The sequence below is a fragment of the Acomys russatus genome, chromosome 29, assembly GCF_903995435.1.
Source record: "Acomys russatus chromosome 29, mAcoRus1.1, whole genome shotgun sequence".
Lineage (NCBI taxonomy): Eukaryota > Metazoa > Chordata > Mammalia > Rodentia > Muridae > Acomys > Acomys russatus.
Window position 1 is genome coordinate 15,077,827 of NC_067165.1, and position 21,679 is coordinate 15,099,505.

Genomic DNA, 21,679 nt, shown 5'->3' on the forward strand with positions numbered 1-21,679 from the left:
ATGCAGACCGCTGTGAGTTCAAGGTCAGCCTGGGCTACAAAGTGAGTCAAGGACAGCCAAGACTACATAGAGAGACTTTGTCTCGAAAAACCAAAACCAAAACCAAAACCAAAACCAAAAAAAAAAACCAAAAAGAAAAACAGGTTTGCACATGCCTGTTTCTTAAGGTCAGAAGGGAGCAGGGCGTCAGCTGTACACTCTGCTTCTTGCGCGAGAGCAGAAAGATAATTAATTACCTTTTCCTGTGCATCGGTTGCTTTCACTTTCTCCCGAGCAAGCGTCTCCTGTAGGCTCTGCTGGGTCTTAATGCTCTGCGCCTGCCTAAGTCCTTCCAGCTCCAGCTCCCTGACTTTCTGCTGACAGTGCTTCCACTCAGCCATGAGTGACGACTGCTCCCTGGCGTGGTCCAGCAATTTCTCTTGGGCCTGCTTGAGTTCAATTTTGATCTAGAGATGAGACGGGCATAAATAAAAATCGTAAACAAACAAACAAACAAGGCTGGTGCTGCAATTAAATGGTAGAAAGTGTGCCCAGCATTCCTGAGGCCCTGGGCCTGAGACCCAGAGCACGCGCGAACGCACACGCAAAGATAAAAATAAACATGGAAATTGGCAAGATGGTTCGGCCAGTAAAGATGCCTGCCACCAAGCTTGGCGACATGAATGCTACATGGTGGAAGGAGAGAAACAACTCCCCAGAGTTGTCCTCTGACCTCTGTGTACATGCCAAGCTATGTGTGCCCCACACTCATGCACCTACAATGACATTATTATGGACAACAATAGTAATTAAGTTCAAGGAGTTATCACTATATGTATATACTAGATTAGCAGGTAAGTTGTGAAGTGTGACAGTTCCAAGAACTGGCAAGGATGAAAACGATGCTACGTTTTACACAGTGTCGATCAAAACAGACCAGATGAGTGTGTGAGTGACCCACATGCTGCCTCTATAGTTGAATGAACTGACTCTGCTCTCCTCCCAGAGAGCTGCATAAGTGGACATTAGCATGCACACACATGGGTGTGCGTGTCCGTGTTCTTTAAAAAGTAGCAAGACAGGGGGCTGGAGAGGTGGCTCAGAGGTTAAGAGCACTGTCTGTTCTTCCGGAGGTCCTGAGTTCAATTCCCAGCAGCCACATGGTGGCTCATAACCATCTGTAATGAAATCTATTTCCCTTTTCTGGGGGGGCAGGCACACATGCAGGCAGAATGTTGTGTATGTAATAAATAAATAAGTCTTTAAAAAAAAAAAGTAGCAAGACAAACCAGCAACCCTTACTGCTTATACTATTCAGGAAAGAGTGCTTTATCTGTGAGTTGGACGTATCTGAAATACCGAGCTTTTATTAATTCCTGAAGGCCAGAGGAATGTTGTCTCCAAAGATGTTAGTTAACAGACGTATAAGAGTCAAGCTGCAGGGCGCTGGAGAGATGGCTCAGAGGTTAAGAGCACTGACTGCTCTTCCAGAGGTCCTGAGTTCAATTCCCAGCAACCACATGGTGGCTCACAACCATCTATAACATGATCTGATTCCCTCTTCTGGCCTGCAGGTGTACATGCAGGCAGAGCACTGTATACATAAATAATTTTTAAAAAATGAGTCGAGCTGTGTGGTGGTGCACTCCTTTAATGCCAGCACTCTGGAGGCAGAGGCAGGCGGATCGCTGTGAGTTTGAGGTCTACAAAGTGAGTCCAGGACAGCCAAGGTTAACACAGAGAAACCCTGTCTCAAAAAACAAAAAGAAAGAAAGAAAGAAAGAGTCAAGCCACACGGAGAAAAAAATACATGAAGAAATTACAACCTAAGAGCCAAATGCCTCCTAATTACTGATGGGTCAAAAGTCGATGGAAAAAAAATTACCATTAGCCTCGTCTCTATGATAACACCAAGAAGAAATCCTAGTTGAGCGTTATAAAAACTTCCCCTTTTCCAGTGAACATTCATTTTTCTCTCCCATTATACCAGTGCAACTCCTTATGATACTGACCCAGGGACCGTACCCTTGGAGAGCTGGTGGCGCTTTTGAAATATTATTGACAAGAACAAAATCTGTTCACGGCTCGTTTCTTCTCAGAAGGAACTATGGCCTATCAGAAAGCCTGGAGTTTTCCTTTTCCAAGTACAACCCTTGCTGCAAAGGAAACCCAGCAAGCTGAGCAGGTGCGTGGGGGGCACTGGATTGGTTCAGGGTCATGAAACCCAAGCCTCGCATTGCTAACGAAGAGGGTCCCATCCTTTCCCGGCTCTCTGCCCATTGGCTCCCTAGAGGGTCCCATCCCTTCCCAGCTCTCTGCCCATTGGCTCCCTAGAGTGATGAAGGCCGCAGCCATGGTTTAGAGATGCTGCCGAGGGCCTTCGGGAAAGGCTGTGTCTGAGAATGTTACCTTCATGTTTTCCTCCTGGAGCAGACTGTTATGCTGTTTGAAGTCCAAGCTCCTGCCCCTCTCGTACCGCAGCTCGTTCTCAGCCGAGTTGCACAGGAGCTGGAGGCGGTGCAGTTTCTGGAACAGCTGCTGGACTTCCCCTTGGTGCTGGTGGCCTGCTCTCTCTCCCGATGTTAGGTGCTGAGGCAAACATTTAAAGAGAGAGATGCACCCAAGCTCTCAACACACGTGTGGGGGGTCTGAGTGCTCACGGACAAAGGCTTTGGGAGTTAGTTCGCTCACGTACAACACAGAGGTTTCTAGGCCTAAGGCTGCTGGGTGGTGCTCCCGTAATTCAAAAGCTTCTACACCGGAGTGAGAAGGCCAGCGAATTATGGGAACAAAAAGCAGCTGTGTGCGGACAATTAACCTTGAAATTTTTCTCATATCAGTGAAAGGCAAACAGAATAGAGGATTTTAGAGTAAAGCACCCCTCTTTGGAGCCTCAGAACTACAAAATCCTTTAATAATCAAAACAACCAGGAACACACAGTATTTTGTAGCTAAAAAAACAAAACAAAACAAAACAAACCACAGTTTAAAATTGTTCTACTCTGTGTTTATGGGTATTTGCCTGCATGGATGCCTGTGCGCTGCTTGCACATTTGGTGCCTGTGGAGCCCAGGAGCATGTCAGAACCCCCGGAACAGGAGTTACCATGTGGGTGCTGGGAATCGAACCTGGGTCCTCTGGAAGAGCAGCCAGTGCTCTCAACTGCTGAGCCGCCTCTCCAGCTCCACATTTAATTTTAATTATTACATTTGATTAGCCTGTGTGTGCACGTGCACATGTGTACACTTGTGTGCCACATGCGTGTGACAACCAGAGGGTAACTCTCAGGAGCTACTAAGCCATTTCACTGGCCCAACTGAAGAAAATGAATAAAAATTAAACATGAATCATGGAGGGCTCTGGGGAGCCAGCTTGCTATTTTTCCTTGGGACAATCAGAGGAAGAAACTTCCTGTGAGCTGTTAGCAATCAGCGTAGCAGCAGAATGGCGGCTCTCCACCTTCCTGATGCTGTGACCCTTTAATGCAGTTCCTCGTGTCGGGGTGACCCCCCAACCATAACACTATTTTTGTCGCTACTTCATAGCTATGAATTTACTATTGTTATGAATTATAATGTAAACATCTGTGTTTTCTTTTTCTTTTTCTTTTTTTTTTTAAATCTCTTTTTGGTTTATTTATTATGTATACAGTGCACATCAGATCATATTATAGATGGTTGTGAGCCACCATGCGGTTGCTGGGAATTGAACTCAGGACCTCTGGAAGAGCAGTCGGTGCTCTTAACTGCTGAGCCATCTCTCCAGCCCACATCTGTGTTTTCTGATGGTCTTAGGTGACCCCTGTGAAAGGGTTGCCCAACTCCCAAAGGGTTTGCGACCCACGGACTGAGAACCGCTGCCCTAGAGGACGTAGACCAGGGTTTCCCTGCTTCCTCAGTGTGGGCACATACTGCCCACCTTATTCTGAACTAAAGTCTTTGTTTCTCTACCTGTAAGAGGCACTGGTTATGTTCCTGTCCAATCGTATTGCTTAATGAACATGGGTGGTGTCCTGTGGTACCCACAGCACAGCAAAATATCCAAAATGCTAGAAAAATGTTAAGTTTTAAGCCAACAATATTAAGTTAATAGTGCTTCCAACTTGGTTGAAGAATAGTTAAGAAAGAAACTTCACCTGGGCGGGTGTTAACCAGACCATCAGCAACTGCAGCTGACGTCACAAGATAGTTTTGGCCCTGATAACTCAGAGGCTTGCTCATGAGAGAGGCTCCCACAATTCTTTTCCTGTTTATAAGCATTCTGAAAAGTTTGGCATCTGGCCCATCTGTTGCTAGAATTGTACATTTAAGAAGATTAAGCTGATAGGGCACAGCAGACCAACACACACACACACACACACACACACACACACACACACACACACACGAGAGAGAGAGAGAGAGAGAGAGAGAGAGAGAGAGAGAGAGAGAGAGAGAGAGAGAGAGAGGGAGAACAGAAGAGTCATCACTGCATAGAACATGACAGAAAAAGCCCCTGCCCAAACCGCACTCGTTTCCTTGCCATTGTAAAGAGATGAAATCGGGGGCTGGAGAGATGCTCAGTGGTTAAGAGGACCCAGGTTCAATTCCCAGCCCCATCTTGTTGGTTCACAGCTGTTTGTAACTCCAGTCCCAGGGGATCTGACACCTTCTTCTGGCCTCTTCAGGTACTATGTGTGATTAGTGCACACACACACATGCAGGCAAACACACGTGCACATTGAAAAAAAAATGAAATTGTGTGCAACATCTGATTTGGGAAGTAGAAAGTTCAAACACACATCTATCTTTCTTTTACAACAGAGAAAGAATGGTTTCCTTTCAATAAATCTTACATGTACAACTGGACAGTCATGTACAAAACAAAGGCAGACCCTTCCTTCTAACACTTATAGACGGTATTTGAAAATGGATCCAAGATTTTATTATAGAGCTAGAAGTATAAAAATAGTCTCAGCCAGTCATGATGCCACATGCATTTAATCCCGGCACTCAGGGAGACAGAGGCAGGTGGATCGCTGGGAGTTTGAGGACACCGTGGTCTACAAATTGAGTCCAGGACAGCCAAGGCTACACGGAGAAACCTTGCTTCAAACAAACAAAACAAACAAACAAACAAAAATTAAATAAATAAAAATAGTCTCAGAAGAAACATGAGAACAAAGCCTTCTCATGCTTATTTGGATAAGACCATGAGACAAGCATTAAAAAGTTATAAAGAGGGCTAGGTGTGGTACCGTAGATCTTTACTGCCATCACTCGGGGTTAGTGCGGTATGGGGGAGTCGGGGAGGGGAGACAGAAGGAGGTAGACCTTTGAGTTTGAGGTCAGTCTGGTTTAGAGTGAGTTCCAGAACAGAGACAGGGCTTCACAGAGAAACCCTGTTTCAAAAGAAACAATTGCAACTTAACCCAAGGATTATGAGGTAAAGCCATACATATATGTAATACACACACACACACACACACACACACACACACACACGCACGCACGTGTGTGTGTGTGCGCGCGCATGCATGTGTGTGTCATGTATCTCTCTGGGAGAGACATGAGAGAACCTCCTTGGAAAACAAGAAGGGAGATCTTGGGCCAAAAGTGAGTTTTCGTCCTTGCCCAGCTAGCAGCAGGGATAGCAGCACAGCCCACTGATTCAATGTTGCCAACTCCCTGGACCAAGGTGGGGCGGGTGAGCTGTCCTCCGTTTCACAGCTGCAGGAAAGCAGGCTTCAGGGCCCCAATCTTGATTATAGAGGTGGCACAGCTCTCTAGATCATAACCAAACACGAGCTTCTCTAACACACACACACACGTGTGACACACAGAACGCTATGACGATGAATATGTGCAGGCGGTGGTGACAGCTTCCAGTGGGCCCTATAGTTTGCTTGGGCAATCTAAGTGGGTTCCGCACCCACACACCTTGATACAGAACTTTTCAACTTGGGGTAAACTTCAATGCCATCATCCCCACAATGCTCGACTTTTACCTTGAGTTTTGAGAAAACTTTAGCATCAACAGCTGGCAGGGCCAGGTCTGCTGGGCCATGGACCACCTGCATCAGACCCAGATGTGGATGCCAGCCCATCAACAGCTGGCAGGGCCAGGTCTGCTGGGCCATGGACCACCTGCATCAGACCCAGATGTGGATGCCAGCCCATCAACAGCTGGCAGGGCCAGGTCTGCTGGGCCATGGACCACCTGCATCAGACCCAGATGTGGATGCCAGCCCATCAACAGCTGGCAGGGCCAGGTCTGCTGGGCCATGGACCACCTGCATCAGACCCAGATGTGGGTGTTCGCCCCACTGGCCTTATTTATTACATCCCAGGTAACTCATTCTGGTTGAATAAGTAAGAACTTCAGCTTTTCCCAACAACTCACGGTCATTAAAGGAAACTTACGGAATATACTAGAATTTGCTGAAGCCCAAGAGGCTGTGTGGTATGTAGAACTAATCTGCCCTTCCATAAAGTGGATATACGTGAAATTTCCTTAGAATGTTTACATATTTCATAGTTTCAAATCTGCTTTTTATCGTTATTGAGGGGCTGTTCTTGTTTGAGAATTTCATATGTTGACGTAATGTGTTTTGATCAGTGTACCCCCATTCCCTGCCTTTCTATTCTTCCCCATTCCCCTCCACTTTTCCCTCCCAGTTTAGTACTTTGGTACTAGGTGCCAACTACGAGCACTTCAAATGGAGGGGAAAGATAAATTAAACTAACAAATTATCCAGGTATTACTTTTCAGACATAAGGTTACATGTAGGCAAAGCTGTATACTCTTAGCTGAGCATGGTGACACATTCCCGTCGTCCCATCACTCAGGAGTAAGGCAAGAAGACTGAGTTTGAGGCCAGCCTCGGCTACATACTGAATTTCAAGCCAGCCTGGCTACAAAGCAACACCCTGACGCCAAAAGCCAAAGAAACCACCACTACCAAAACCCACAACAACAACAACAACAACAAGGCTCGGCAATCCTGTTTTCCATTTCACATCTTCTCAAGTCTGCTGCTCTGGCCCAGTGTGCCAGAGGGGGAGGGGTGGCGCCTAAGTGTGACTTCTTGTTCAACGTTTGATGTCAAGCTATTCTTTGGGCTTTCTCTTTGTCTCTGTCTGTCTCTGTCTCTGTCTCCGTCTCTCTCTCTCTCTCTCTCTCTCTCTCTCTCTCTCTCTCTCTCTCTCTCTCTCTCTCTCTCTGTGTGTGTGTGTGTGTGTGTGTGATCTCTCTCTGACAAGGTCTCACCCTGCCTTTGAACTCCTGTGTGGTCTTCCCCCTTCAGTCTCCTATGAGTCAAAAACAGCGGTTCTCAACCCGTGGGCTGCGACCATCAGCAAACATACGTTTCCAATAGTCTTAGGAACTGAGACACCGCTCAGTAGCAAAATTACAGTTATGAAGTGGCAACGAAAATAGATTTATGGATGGGGGGGGTTTCCTAAGACCATCAAAAATATCTGCTTTCTGATGGTTGCCACCCACAGTTTGAGAACAGCTGGTCTACAGTCATGAGCCATCAACCCTGGCTGCAGTCTCTTTAATTACTATTGCTTCTTCAAATTTTAGATCTTATTTCCAAATATATGTTTGCTCGCCTCCTTTTCCTCCTCCCTCCCCATGTTGGATTCAATCCAGGGCATGCTTACATCTTCAGCCCTTGACTTATATTTAAAAGAAGAAGAAGGAGGAGGAGGAAGAAGAGGAGGAGGAGAAGAAGAAGATGACGACGGCATTTTTGGCTGGTCATGGCGCGCCGTGCCTCTAATGCTAGCACTCTGGAGAGGCACACAGATCTCTGTGATCAGCCTGGCCTCTATAGAGTTTCAGACCAGCCAGGGTTACACAGTGAGATACTATCTCAAAATAACTAAATGAAACCAGGTGTGGTGGCGCATCCCTTTAGTCCCAGCACTTGGGAGGCAGAGGCAGGTGGATCTCTGTCAGTTCAAGGCCAGCCTACACTAAAAAGTGAGCCCAGGACAGTCAGGGCTGTTACACAGAGAAATCCTGTCTCAAAAAACCAAAAATAAATAAATAAATAATAAAATTAAAGGTTGAACTCTATTCCTCTGTGTGTATCTGAGCATGTGACTTTGGGTACTCTCAGAGGTCCGAGATGTTAACTCCCCTTTGAGCTTGAGTTACAATGTGAGTCACCCAGTGTGGGTTCAAGTCCTCTGCAAGAGCAGAAGTCACCCCCCAACCTTCCTTTATGTAAAGTATACCCTTGGCTTACTTCTCAAGTACACAGTATCAACTTTTTTTTTTTTTTTTTTTGAGACAGAGTCACTTATAGGCCAGGCTAGCCTCAAAGTGACCTTGAACCTTGACCCTCCTGCCTCTACCTCTCAAATTCTGGAATAGCCAGCTAGCACCTGGCATTTTATCAGCCCTTTGAGGGTGGTTTACTGAGGATCTCAAAAATAACTTCTGGAAAGGTGTCTACAGAAAATGTTTACTCTGAATAACGGAGTCCTGTTGGATTAAGACCAAATGTGGGGCTGGTGGCCACTCCCTTTGACTCTTTTCTAGGCAGACCTGCAGTAAACAGCAAGGGCCATATTCAAAACAATGGCTCTGAGGCCATTTTCTCTACTAAAATGAACGCTAGGTTTACTTAGCTCCCTAGAACAGGAAGGGTGGCATGTACCCTGCCATCCTTTTACCCCTGCCCATCTGAGGCAGATATACTCCTTCTGAGCCTGAGCCTGCCTTGAGCATGTGGCTCAGCGGGGAGGGACATCCATGCCTGAGAGCCACAGGAAGGCAGCAGGAGAGAACAAACTTCACAGAGCTGTGTGGCACTAGCCCTGTAATTCAGAAAGCAGCCCTTCTACAACAAAGTGAATCAGCCGGTTCTGACTTCGGTAGTAATTTTATTACCACTCAAGCCAAGGTTACAAGGCTGTAACCTTGTATAAGAAACATACATTAAGAATGAAGATGGGGGTGGGGGCTGGAGAGGTGGCTCAGAGGTTAAGAGCACTGACTGTTCTTCCAAAGGTCCTGAGTTCAATTCCCAGCAACCACATGGTGGCTCATAACCATCTATAATGAGATCCTCTGCCCTCTTCTGCCTCACATGCTGACAGAATACTGCATAAATAATAAATAAATGAATCTTTGGGGTTTTTTTTTGTTTTTGTTTTGTTTCATTTTGTTTTTTGAGACAGGGTTTCTCTGTGTAGCCTTGGCTGTCCAGGACTCGCTTTGTAGACCGGGCTGACCTCGAACTCACAGTGATCCACCTGTCTCTGCCTCCTGAGTGCTGGGATTAAAAGCATGCCACCACACCCAGCAAATAAATAAATCTTAAAAAAAAAAAAAAAAAGAATGAAGATGGGTAAAAATGATGCTTATTTCCAAAGGACGGGACCCAGGGTGTGTATCTGCAGCACCTACCTGGGTGCTACTGTCATCTGAACTATCCCCGTAGCTCTGAGACTGGGGGGTCTGCTCCTCTCCAAGCCTCCCAGCTTCCTTGGGCTCCACGGCCAACAGCTGTTCCTGGCCTCTCCAGTCTTGCTTCTGCTGTGACTCCTGCCTCTCTCCTGGAAAAGTGGCCACCTTCACTGATTCTTCTGTCATTTCTTCCTGTTTACTTTCTCCTAATTCAGAACTTGGTACAAATATAACAACAACAAAAAAGCTATCAAACAAATATTCCTGTGGCAGAACGGGGAAGAAGAAAACCCTACACATCGGGAATTTTTTTCCCCCAAAATTGAGTTGTACAGTAATGGAGTAGTTCTTGAGCATTTGATAGCAGTGACTCTTTTTCCCTTATAGTCGGGGAGATGACCTCTCATATTATTTTCATTTACTGTCCTACAGCCAGTTTAAATGATTTCTCTCCTCCCCAGACTTTTAGTATTGCACTGGGCAAATTTGGGTCATAAAGGTTTTCAAACGCCACTCAAAAGCCACAGGGACGTCAACAGGCACTGGGGCTGCAGCGGGCTGTAAGAGGGTTAGAATTGAGAAATAAGGATAGAGAGATAATTAGACTGAAAAGTAACGTACAGCTTGGTTAATTGTTGGCAGGAGCTAAAAGACAAGAGTGAAAGAATAGCGTGTTTGCGCACACACATATATGGTTGCTGGTAGATTTTGGTAAAGATAAGAACGTGAATCTGGGCACGGTGGTGCATGCCTACAATCCCAGCACTCCGGGAAGCAGAGGCAGCCGGATCTCTGTGAGTTCGAGGCCAGCCTGGTCTACAAAGCAACAAAGTGAGAACAGGATAGCCAGGGCTACACAGAGAAACTCTATCTTGATAAAACCAAAACCAAAATGAAAGAACATGGGAAACCAAAGTACCTAAGGAAGGTTTAATAAGTAAGATCTGTAGGGGCCAGCAAGATGGCTCAGTGGATAAAGGTGCTTGCTGCAAAGCCTGATGTTCCAAGTTCAATCCCTGGGTGGAATCTTCACATGGATTAAGACCTTTACTTTATCCTCTGACCTCTACAAGGATGCTGTGGCATGTGTGCACCTTCCACTCACTACTAAGCAAATGTTTTCTTTGTTTTTTGTTTTTGGTTTTTCAAGATGCTTTCTCTGTGTAGCCTTGTCTGTCCTGGACTCGATTTGTAGACCAGGTTGGCCTCGAACTCACAGAGACCCGCCTGCCTCTGCCTCCGCCTCACTGAGTGCTAGGATTAAAGGCTGGTTTGCCCCACCACACAAGCTTGGTTTTGTTTTGCTTTGTTTTGTTTTAATAAAAAAATAAAAAACCATGCCAGGGAAACTGGATGAGAGCTGCTGTCTCCGTCCACATAATAAATATCAGGGCGGGAACCAGGATTGGGTCTGGAGAGACTTTCAGGATCCTGACACAGGAGGGCCAGGCCAGAAACTTTGGTTTGGAACACTAGGACACAAGGAAGAGTTAGTCAGGGATAGAGGGTTCATTTTAGACAGAAGACAAAAGCTTAAAGAGCAAATCATAGGAGGCTGGGAAGCCAGAGAAGAGGGCAGGGCACTCCTTGAGAATCTAAGCCACAGCAACAGGAGGAGGCTCGCACCTTCAGCCATCAGCAAGTAATATATAGATGAGTACACACAGATATGCCCGGTGGTTTTGCTGCATTTTGTTCTGGCTGTTTTTCTTTTTTCTTTTGGCGGCGCTAGATTTGAACCCAGGGCTTTCTGCAAGCTAGGTAAGCATTCTGCCACTAAGCTACAGCCACTTGTATGTTTATCCCCTCAATCGGAAGTTCGCTTGGGGGACCTTGGAGCCCGGCACTGCATGCTCCACACTCAGAGTTGTTACTCACATTTAAGGAGGCAGCTGGCAACAGAAATCGAGAGCCATAAAGGTGTTTAGCTTCTGAGCCTGGAGTGCTTAAGAGCACTGGTTGCTTTCCCAGAGGACCTGGGTTCAATACCTAGCTGGCAGCTCATAACCATCCGTGATTCTAGTTGCAGGCATCTGATGCCCTCATCTGGCTTCCACAGGTACCAGGCACACATGAGATACCCAGACACACATGCAGGCAAATCACCCAAATCACCCAAATCACGCCCGGCTGTAAATAAAACTCTTAAAAAATTCAGCCTTGCTGGGTGGTGGTGGCACACACCTTTAATCCCAGCACTTGGGAGGCAGAGGCAGGCGGATCTCTGAGAGTTCAAGGCCAGCCTGGTCTACAAAGTGAGTCCAGGACAGCCAAGGCTACACAGAGAGACCCTGTCTCAAAAAAAATTCAGCCTCAAGTACTTTTTCATAGCAATAGACCTGCTCCCCAAATCAGCAAATGAAACAATGAAACTGGAATTCAAAATAATTCATTTATTTAAAATTGTATTACATTTAAGTGTGTGTGTGTGTGTGTGTGTGTGTGTGTGTGTGTGTGTGTGTGATAGGACAACCTGTTCAAATCAGTTCTATCCATCTGTCATATAGGTCTTAGTAATCAAACTCAGGCTTGGTGACAAGACCCCTTGAGCCATCTCCTGGTTCTCCCCTTAGTTTTTGAGATGAGGGGTCTCTCATTGAACCTAGAGCTCACCACTGTAGCTAGATGGGCTGGCCTGTGAGTCACAGGGACCTTTCTGTGCCAAACCATCAGAGGGACAGGTGAACATCACTGTACCTGGCTTTTACATGGGTGCTGGAGATCTGAACTTAGGCCCTTGTGTTTACCTGGCAAGCTCCCCACTGCCTGAGTCATCTTCCCAGCCACCTCTCCCCACATTCAAGCTACTGCTTACTCTGTTATCTTCATCCTGACTCTAACCACTAATCCCTAAATCCTGTTGATTTTTTTTTTGTTGTTGTTGTTTTGTTTTTTTGTTTTTCGAGACAGGGTCTCTCTGTGTAGCCTTGGTTGTCCTGGCCTCGCATTGCAGACCAGGTTGGCCTCGAACTCACTGGGATCCACCTGCCTCTGCCTCCCAAGTGCTGGGATTAAAGGCGTGCACCACTATGCCTGGCCCTATTGATTTTTTAAAAAATATGTTTTACACATAGTAGGCAGAATGAATGACTTTTCTTTCTTTCTTTTTTTTTTTTTTTGGTTTTTCAAGACAGGGTTTCTTGTGTAGTCCTGGCTGTTCTGGACTCCCTTTGTAGACCAGGCTGGCCTTGAACTCAGAGTGATCCACTGCCTCTGCCTCCTGAGTGCTGGGATTAAAGGCGCGCGCCACCACCGTCCAGCTCAGAGTGACTTTTCTAAAGCATGAACCTATTGTTTTGCCTAGGCTGCTAAACTCTATAGTTAAAAAAAAATTATTTTTATATTTATTTTATTTTATGTATATTGGTGTCTGTACGAGAGTGCTGGATCCCTTGGAACAGGAGTTACAGAAAGTTGTGAGTCGACACGTAAGTGCTGGAACTTGAACTCTAATCCTCTGAAAGAGCAGCCAGTGTTCTTAACCATTGGGCCATCTCTTGAGCTTTGGAGGTTTTTTTATTGTTTAAACTCCTAACTAGGGTTGTGGACATAGTTCAGTATTGGACACTTTAGCACAGTGAAGCCCCATAACTAACCCCAATATGGCAAAACCAGCGAGCAAACAAATACCCCCCTGATCTAAGCCTCCCATGTACTGACACAAGCCCCCCACATTCGGGATCCTGCCTGCATCTTCTTTTCATCGTTTCGCTTCCCTAGAGTTCTTCTAAACAACCTGACACAAACCCCCTTGAACATCATGTTCTGCCTCTCCCTCCCCCTCTCTGTCGCTGTCTCCCGGCACCACCCCCGTTTGCCCCTTGATAGATTATTAAGCCAGTCTTCCCTTGTTGAACTATCTTCTCCCATCAGGCCCCAAAGACTGTAAGGTCAAACCTACCTCTGCCCGGAACACCCGCACAGCGGGCGAATGGTTAGGGGTTGAATGTGGCTGTGTTCCAAATCTGACTGAGGTGGAGCCGTTGGAGGTGGGGAGAGAGGGACACGTGTGGCAGGTACATAGAGTTCTCAGAGTCCCAACAGTGGGAAGTAGTTTGGACCAAGCCACAGGAACGAGGGTGGGACGGAGCTCTAGAGAGAAGGCCAGAGTCTGTCTCCCGGCAGCGTTCCCCTGTAGACGACTGAAGGCCCCAGCCTTGCTACTGTGGCAAGTCTCCCCATCAGGGACCCATACCAGTCCGGCGGGGCTCAGCAGCTGTGAGCCAGTTCTTCCTGTGAAGAGTTTTCAGACCGCTACGTCCCGACAGTTTCTTGCTTTAGGCCAGTTATTCTTCATCTGTGGCTCATGGTGGATTAATGAATGACCTGCCTGTCACCTTCCATCGCCATCCGCGGAGAAGCCAGTGAACAACTTCCCTTGAAACCTGTCCCACGGTTCCTAGCGCGCTCTGCGCTCTACGACTGGGCTTCCTTGAGCCCTCCAACAAACCTAAACGTGGCGATCCAGCTTCTCGTGCCTGGCTTCTCGGCTCTCTCTCAGAGATGTCCCCATCTCTCCAAGCCGCCCATGCCACCCCACACCTATCACCCCCACCATCCCTCCAAGATGCCCCTTCCCACCGTAATAGCGGTTTCCTGGTTGTGAATCTTGGACTCAGGGCTTATTCTAAAGTTTAAAGAACATTTTAAAAGAACATAAACTTCAGGGGCTCTAAAACTGGCAAAACAAACAAACAAACAAAAACAAAACCCAGTATCCACCTTAGAACATTTATGCAGAAGTGCATTTGGTGACATCAGGTGACATTAGGTGACACCTATCTCCCCAGCTGAGGACAAGGGTGTCCTTGAGGTTGGTGTCTGAGGAGCGTGGGCAACTACTGCTTCCTTCTCAATGGCCTTTAGGATTTTGCTCACATCAAGTAATTTGTTGTTATTAGTTTTTGTACTAGATTAGAGCAGACAGTTTGCCCAAAGCCCCCAAAACTTCTGTGGATGATAATTTTGGTTAAAATGTGTAAACATAGAGCTAGGGAGCAAATAAGTAAAAGGGAAGGGTTCTGAAAACCCAATCACCAAATGAACGTTAAATCTGATCAGGAAAACAGAAATAGTAGACTACAGCCTTGACTATGCTAAAAAAAAAAATTGCCTGCATAGGTATGTGCACAGGAGACAGGGGCATGGCTCTCCCTGAGGAGAATTATGGGTTATTGCAATCTGTTTTTACTTTTATGCGCTTCCTACATTTCAACACAAAGCACATGATAACTTAAAACCAAGAGGGAAAGTTTCAAAATGCGGTGTTAGTGCTGTGTCAGCCCACTGCCCTGTGCTGCAGGTGGTGCTGCCCAGTCTGTCTGTTTGTCATCTTCCCATGCACTCAACATACAGCTGTTCTTATAAAAAAGACAAATTCTAGGAAATGCTTAAAACTAGTTTTTTTTTTTTCTTCTGATTACATCTCTAGAAAATAAATGTCAGGGCCTTGGGATAACCAAGCCAAAGAAACCCCCTTCAATTACTGTGTTCAGGATTTTCTCAATTACCAGAGTGCCTGTCTTTCTTCGCTTGGGCTCAGAACCTCTGCTTCCAAAGGTGGCGCTTTAGACACCAGATCTTCACAGAGGCTTTCACTGGTCATTAAGTTAGCAGTTTTGTCCCCTACGGAGCAGTATTTTAAGTGTTCCAATTCTTGTGAAAGCTTCAAGACCTATAAAGTTAAGTGAGAAAGCAAATTTCTATTTTGCAGACTCTCATGTACAACTGCGGAAAAACGTATATTGGACCCACCAAATGCTTAGTTCCCGCCTTATGCTATCTAAACCGGTGCCCTACAGAAAGTTTTATTGCATTTTAGTTAAATGCCTAATCCACATTTACAGTAGTCATCGGGGTATGAAACCCCATGACTTAACCACCAATCAAACAAACAGGTGGTTTGGTCTTTGACGTTGGCATCTCAGATTGCTGTTTATGATTCGGTTGTACCTTTAAGCAGGAACAAAGAAACAAACAGCAACAAAACTCCAGTGATCTCTAGGATTTAACACGGTTGCCACACGCTCTTGTCCCCAAGGTTTGACTGAACTTCATTGGTTCATAAGAGCGGTCAGGATTGCCTCGAGAAAATATAAGAAGGCTATGAGTACATTACAGAAGGGAACTCGCTTGCAGTCTGACCCTATCTGAAAACACTTGAACTTGTAAAGGGTTCCTGGTGTGGCTCCCATAGGCCATAGGGAGTGACACTATTAGGAGGTGTGGCCTTGTCGGAGAGAGAGAGTGTGTAGGCTCTGAGGTCCCAGAAGCCCAAGCCAGGCCTAGCGGCTCACTGTTTCTTCCTGCTGCCTGCGGATCCAGATGTAGAGCTCTCAGCTCCTTCTCCGGTGCCATGTCTGCCTGCACACCGCTGTGCTTCCTGCCATGACAATAACGGACTAAACCTCTGAACTGTAAACCAGCCCCGATTAAACGTTTTCCTTCATAAGAGTTGGTGTGGTCATGGTGTCTCTTCACAGCAACAAAACCCTAACCAAGACACTCGTGACTGCAGTGGGCCCCGGATGTCAGCCTAGCACCCAGTTGATTGTGAGGCCCCTGTTCAGCGTTCAGGCGGAAATGGGAATCCATGTATGTGGCCCAGGAAGGCGGTGCATGCAGGTGCTTTGCGAGACACAGTGATCTGGCAAAAGACACATTTTTGTTTGCTTGCTTTTAGAAGATTCTGTAGACTTCCCACCCTCAAAGGTACTTGTTTTTATGTTTTATGGAACCAAAGCAACATCCTTTCAGGAGTAGCAGAACTGAAGTGGGCTCTTCTGCAGTAGCAATAGATGTTCTAGCCCTCCGAGCCATGTCCCAGCCCTAAAGCTTTGCTATTTATCATGAAGAAAACTATGCCCATCGGCCCTTCTGGATACAGAGAGTATGGGAAAGGCCAAGCTTCTATTCGGTCTTAGAGACAACAGTTCAGGCCTATCATCAGCCACGTTTAAATACCGAGCTGTGTGTTCCACCCTGTGAGACCTTAGGGTAGGTCAGGAAGAGCCCAGGCTGCGAAGGGCCTGTCACTTGGCAGTAGTTCAACAGCCCAGGCCCCCCTCCACCCCCCTGGGCTCTTTGTGTCAATCGAATAGGCTGGCTTACAAGATCACATCTGTTTCCACTACAAATTTCTGTGACCCAGACCCTCCCCCCAAAAAAATCTGCGATTGGCAAATTCATAAGGCAGAGCCCGCCTTCTAGAGCAGGTGTGCCATTAAGTCTAGACCACCGAGTGTTCTGAAGAGAGGCTTGGGGGTTGGTCAAGATGCAAATGCTCAAAAGAAAAACACGTCATGAACAGGAGTTTGATGGGCAGGAATGCAGAGTCCCAGAGAAGCCATCCAGGAGATGGTTGTCACTGCAAAGGGCAACACGTTAACTTTGCAGACGAGAGACAAAGTGGAGAGCACCTCAACCAAACCAAGGCTGACACAACGGCGGCAACATAGCTCAAGTCTCCCAATAAGATGTGTCAGGAAGGAGGCATCATGTGCATAGGAACTCCAGGTCCAGAACAAACAACCTGCCTTGTGTAGTGGGGACACACCAGACAAACTGAAACCGACAGACATCCCTCCAAGGGATCAGGCCGTAATTCTTTCAAGATCCCTAAACTGAAAATGAAGGCCTAACCCTCAATAAGGTAGTCTGAGGAGGGACCTCAGGAAGGAGCTAGGTCACAAGTGTCTCGGGATGACACGGGTGCCCTTTTTAAAGAACCGAATGGGCTGGGGAGATGGCTCAGCATCTCAATCCAATTCGTAGGATTTTGATCTCCAGAACCCACGTAAAGCAGATGTGATGGGGTGGGTAGGTGGGTGGGGGTGTGGAGGGCTGGGGGTTGGGGAGGGGGGAGGTGTGTGGAATTCCAGCACTTCCACAATGAGGTGAAAGGCAGATACAGAAAGATAGGAAAGGCTTGCAGACCAGCTAGCCTAGCACAGGCAGTAGCAGAAAAATAGTAAACCCTAACTCAAACCAACCGGAAAGCCACGTGAGGTTGCCCTCCACACACACTGTGGCACGAGTATGTCCACACTCACATGCACGAACTCTCGTGTGCACTCACACAAAAGTTACAGAGGAGGAGGGGAGGGAGGAGGGGGAGGAAAGAACCTTGAGAAGATGGCCTTCTGCAAACCAGAGATCAGCCTGTCTTCACCAAACACGGGGTCTATTGGCACCTTGACCTTGGGACCTCCCAACCTACTGCGAGCAATAGAGCTACGAGCAATAAATGCTTGTCATTTAAACTGCCTAGTCCCTGCTATTCTGCTAAAGCTGCCAAACTGGGCCTTCTTCAAAAACCCCCCGGATAGATTGATAACTGCTTTGGAAAGATTCGAGGGCTTAAAAAGCATTATGTGGTCTTGTATTGCACCCTAAGACTAGAAATGTGTTGAGTTGTTGTTATTTTCCTCCTCTTCCTCTCCTCCTCCATCGTAAACTCCTTTCTGGATGCTACTTAAAGTCTCCTTTTATTCTAGCTATACACAAGACATGTTAGATATTGAACACCCAAGTAATCAAATAGTTCAATCTCACCTTGGCTTCTAATTCAGAGTTCTCTCTTTGTAGCAGCTTATATGCTATTAAGAACTGGTCTCTGCCCTCGGCCCTCGGAAGACTTTGAATTTCCTCATAAAGGCCCAAGAGTTCTGACTTTGATTTTTGGAATTCCTGTTTAAGAAATGAAGATATTTTTATGATCAAAATATATTTAAATTTAAAATTGGTTTAAGTAATTTTTTAATGTAAAAAAATAAAAATAAGATTTTTTTTTTTTAAAGCCAGGCAGTGGTGGCACATGCCTTAAATCCCAGCACTTGGGAGGCAGAGGCAGGCGGATCTCTGGGAGTTCAAGGCCAGCCTGGTCTACAAAGTGAGTCCAGGACAGCCAGGGCTGCTACACAGAGAAACTCTGTCTCGAACCACCCCTGCCTCCCCTAAAAAAGTTTCTTACAAAGGACTAACACCTCTAAAAAGGATTTTTAAAATGGTCCTAACACATTATCGGTTTTATTTTTTGTTTTTACATTTTGGTGTGTGCTCACTGACTCATGAACCAGCATTTATCCTCAAACCCTCAGATTATTTGCTTCTACTCCATGCATATATAGTTACACATTTTTTCTCACACTTTCACACAGATCACACAGATATGCAGTGTTTGATGGGTGGATGCTGAGGGCGTGACAGCTTGCGGCACCAAGTAGCCAATAGGTCACATGACATACACTTTAGGAGAGGGGCTCCCGGATGCCTTCTGAAAGGCTTGAAGTCAAATGGAAGGTGAGGCTGGGCTGTAAAAAGGCCTCAAAGGGTAGTGGGTCCCTAAATCCAACCTAAATAAAAGCATAAGGTTGAGACCCTTGTAAGAAGAGAAGAGGCACAGGCCTCACACTTTGTCAAGAGGACACAGAAGGTGGCCAAGGGTGTAGGGAAGTAGAGCTTCCATTATTTAAGGCACCTGGCCAATGGTACTGAATTACAGTGCCCCAGGCTAAGTTATGTTTTTTGTTTGTTTGTTTGTTTGTTTTGTTTTGTTTGGTTGGTTTTTGCAGGCCAGAAGAGGGCATCAGATCACATTACAGATGGTTGTGAGCCACCATGTGGGTGCTGGGAATTGAACTCAGGACCTTTGGAAGAGCAGACAGTGCTCTTAACCTCTGAGCCATCTCTCTAGGCCCCTAAGTTATGTTTTTTATTGTGTTGTGTGGTCCGTGCATGAGAGTGTAGCACGGCTGTGTGGAGCAGGACATTGGATGCTTCCCGCTCTGTTCCTTTGAGACAGGGTCTCTCACTGAATGGCAAGTTTGCTGTTTCTGTAAGGCTGGCCAGTCAGTGAGCTCCCTGGATCCACCTGCCTCCATCCCGCAGTGCTGAGGTTTCAGGTACACACAGGCACACCTGACTCTGCCTGATGCTGGGGGTTCGAACACAGCTCCTCATACCTGCACGGCAAGGGCTCTTACCCGCTGAACTGTCTCCCCAAGGCTATAGTTTGTTTGAAAATAGAAACAAGTAATCACATGGAATCCCTAAATTAGATGAAGAGGAAGAAAACACCACCTGAATGTGGTACCTCACTATCCACTTTCAAGGCCTCCTGAATAGTAACAAAGGCAGACATCAGCTGCTGTCTCTTCTCTCTGTCTTCTGAAAAGTCACTCTCCAGTACTTTAATGTTTTCTTGGCTCATTTTCGATATCTGTAAAATCCATTTTGCATAGTTCACTTTGCGAATTATTATACAACAGTGCCGTCACATGCAAAATCGAAAGACAATAACCTTCGGCTTGATGGTAGAGTCACGTGTGGGATAGGAAAACCGGCTCATCGGACACAGCTGTCTCTCCAAGATGGTGGATATGACTGCTACACGTACTGCGCCTTGTCCTGCCCTACAGCATAGCCACCATGGCAGGCATGATGTGTGGTTTTGAAGACATCTTATGAATGCTAATAATGCACTGAATATATCTAAATTTTATTACTTACGTGGGAGGAGAGAGGGAGAACACACACATCACAATGTGTGTGTGTAGGAGACAGTGTGTAGGACTCAGGTTGTCAGGCTTGGCAGCAAGCCCCTTCACCCTCAAAGACAGTGGTTATCAACCTGTGGGGTGACCCCTTTGTGGGGCCGAACAACTCTTTCACAGGGGTCACCTAAGACCATCCCGCGTATCAGATATCTACATTCCAATTAGTAACGGTAGCAAAAATAACAGTTATGAAGTAGCAATGAAAGTATTTTTTATTTTTATTTTGTTTGGATTTTTTCAAGACAGGGTCTCTCTGTGTTAGCCTTGGCTGTCCTGGACTCGCTTTATAGACCAGGCTGGCCTTGAACTCACAGTGATCCGCCTGCCTCTGCCTCCCAAGTGCTAAAAATATTTTTATAGTTTGGGGGAGGGTCACCACAACGCGAGGAACTGTATTAAAGGGTCACTGCATTAGGAGGGTTTGAGAACCACAGCTCTCAGCCATTTCCCCAGGCCCGAAATGTAAGACATTGACAGAATCTTCCCAAATGAAATGCTGATGGCGACTGGGCTAATGACAGTAATGGCTGCCATTCATTGTGGGTCTATCATGCACCAGACATCACAGTGGAAGGTCATACATGAATCTATGTAACTATCATATCACACACACACACACACACACACACACACACACCAGGAGACAAGCGAGCATCAGGTGTGATGCCGTTTCCCACGGTCATGCAGTTACTGCTGACTTTCAAGTCCACATCTTACAAGAGCTTACTTTAAGTCGATTCTATACCCCCACATCCACGGACGCTTTTTGTTGTGTGTAAAACCGACTAGGGAGTCTGCCTAAAATCAAAGTGTGCCTTAGTGAGAACATAGCAAGAACACCCTTAAACCACTCCGTGGAAAGAACTGGCTGCCGAGGGCAAATGCAGCTAGCAGGGCAGGGCCATGCTGCCAACGTTTTATCGCCAGTGGTGAAGAGCTGTCATTTCTTTATTCTTAACCTCAGTTTCCTCAGTGGTACCTGGAGATATATAAATATATATATAATCTCAGCACTCGGGAGGCAGAGGCAGGCGGATCACTGCAAGTTCGAGGCCAGCCTGGTCTACAAAGCTACTCCAGGACAGTCAAGGCTACACAGAGAAACCCTGTCTAAAAAAAAAAAAGATTTATTTATTATGTATACAATGTTCTGCCTGCATATATGCCTACATGCCAGAAGAGGGCACCAGATCTCATTCTAGATGGTTGTGAGCCACAGTGTGGTTGCTGGGAATTGAACTCAGGACCTCTGGAAGAGCAGCCAGTGTTCTTAACCTCTGAGCCATCTCTCCAGCCCCCAATGTTCATTTCTTACCTCATTAAAATCTTGCACTTTAATCGGCTCTTGGTCTTTCATACTGGTGTCTCTTCAGTCTTCCTATGTTATTGATAACTCAGGCTCTAAGATGGAAATCTCAACCCAAATAAATCGTCAGTTAAAACACATATAAGTGTTACTAAAATGTCTCAGAAATAAGCTACACTTGTTTAATTTTAAAAGTTATTATGAGATATATGTCTACACACTTGTGCTACGGTGCACATGTGGAGGTCAGAGGACAACTTTGTGGCGTCTGTTTTCTTCTTCTACTTTTATGTGGCTCTAGAGATTGAATTCAGGTCTCTCAGCTGGTACGGCAAGCACCTTTAATTACTGATCCACCTTGCCAGCCCCCCAAAGAGGCTACGTTTTATCGTTTTATGTGTATCAGTGTTGCCTCACGCATGTCTATGCATCA

At 46.2% G+C, this 21,679-nt stretch overlaps 2 protein-coding genes across 2 annotated transcripts in view; both read right to left on the minus strand.

Annotated features, from left to right (window-relative positions):
* Positions 1 to 21,679, minus strand: part of Ccdc30 (coiled-coil domain containing 30) — a 77,563-nt gene that overhangs the window by 25,016 nt on the left and 30,868 nt on the right. Inside the window, exons 6-7 of the mRNA XM_051171857.1 lie at positions 2,389 to 2,568; positions 237 to 446 (exon numbers count right to left, since the gene is read on the minus strand). Of these exons, the coding sequence (XP_051027814.1) occupies positions 237 to 446; positions 2,389 to 2,568 (390 nt within the window). The remainder of the gene's footprint in view (positions 1 to 236; positions 447 to 2,388; positions 2,569 to 21,679) is intronic.
* Positions 2,608 to 21,362, minus strand: LOC127211903 (coiled-coil domain-containing protein 30-like). The gene is made up of 6 exons (XM_051172010.1): positions 21,256 to 21,362; positions 19,478 to 19,603; positions 17,938 to 18,072; positions 14,895 to 15,058; positions 9,339 to 9,601; positions 2,608 to 2,732 (listed from the first exon to the last, which is right to left on the minus strand). The coding sequence occupies exons 1-6, from the start codon at positions 21,295 to 21,297 to the stop codon at positions 2,608 to 2,610; spliced, it is 855 nt and encodes a 284-aa protein (XP_051027967.1). The 5' UTR covers positions 21,298 to 21,362.

Coding starts and splice junctions, on each gene's coding strand:
- LOC127211903 (XM_051172010.1), bottom strand. CDS start 21,297: ATGAAAGACCAAGAGCCGATTAAAGTGCAAGATTTTAATGAG. Junction 19,604..21,255: donor AAGTGCAAGATTTTAATGAG/GTAAGAAATGAA, acceptor TGGATTTTACAG/ATATCGAAAATGAGCCAAGA. Junction 9,602..14,894: donor GAAGAAAGACAGGCACTCTG/GTAATTGAGAAA, acceptor ATTTGTACCAAG/TTCTGAATTAGGAGAAAGTA.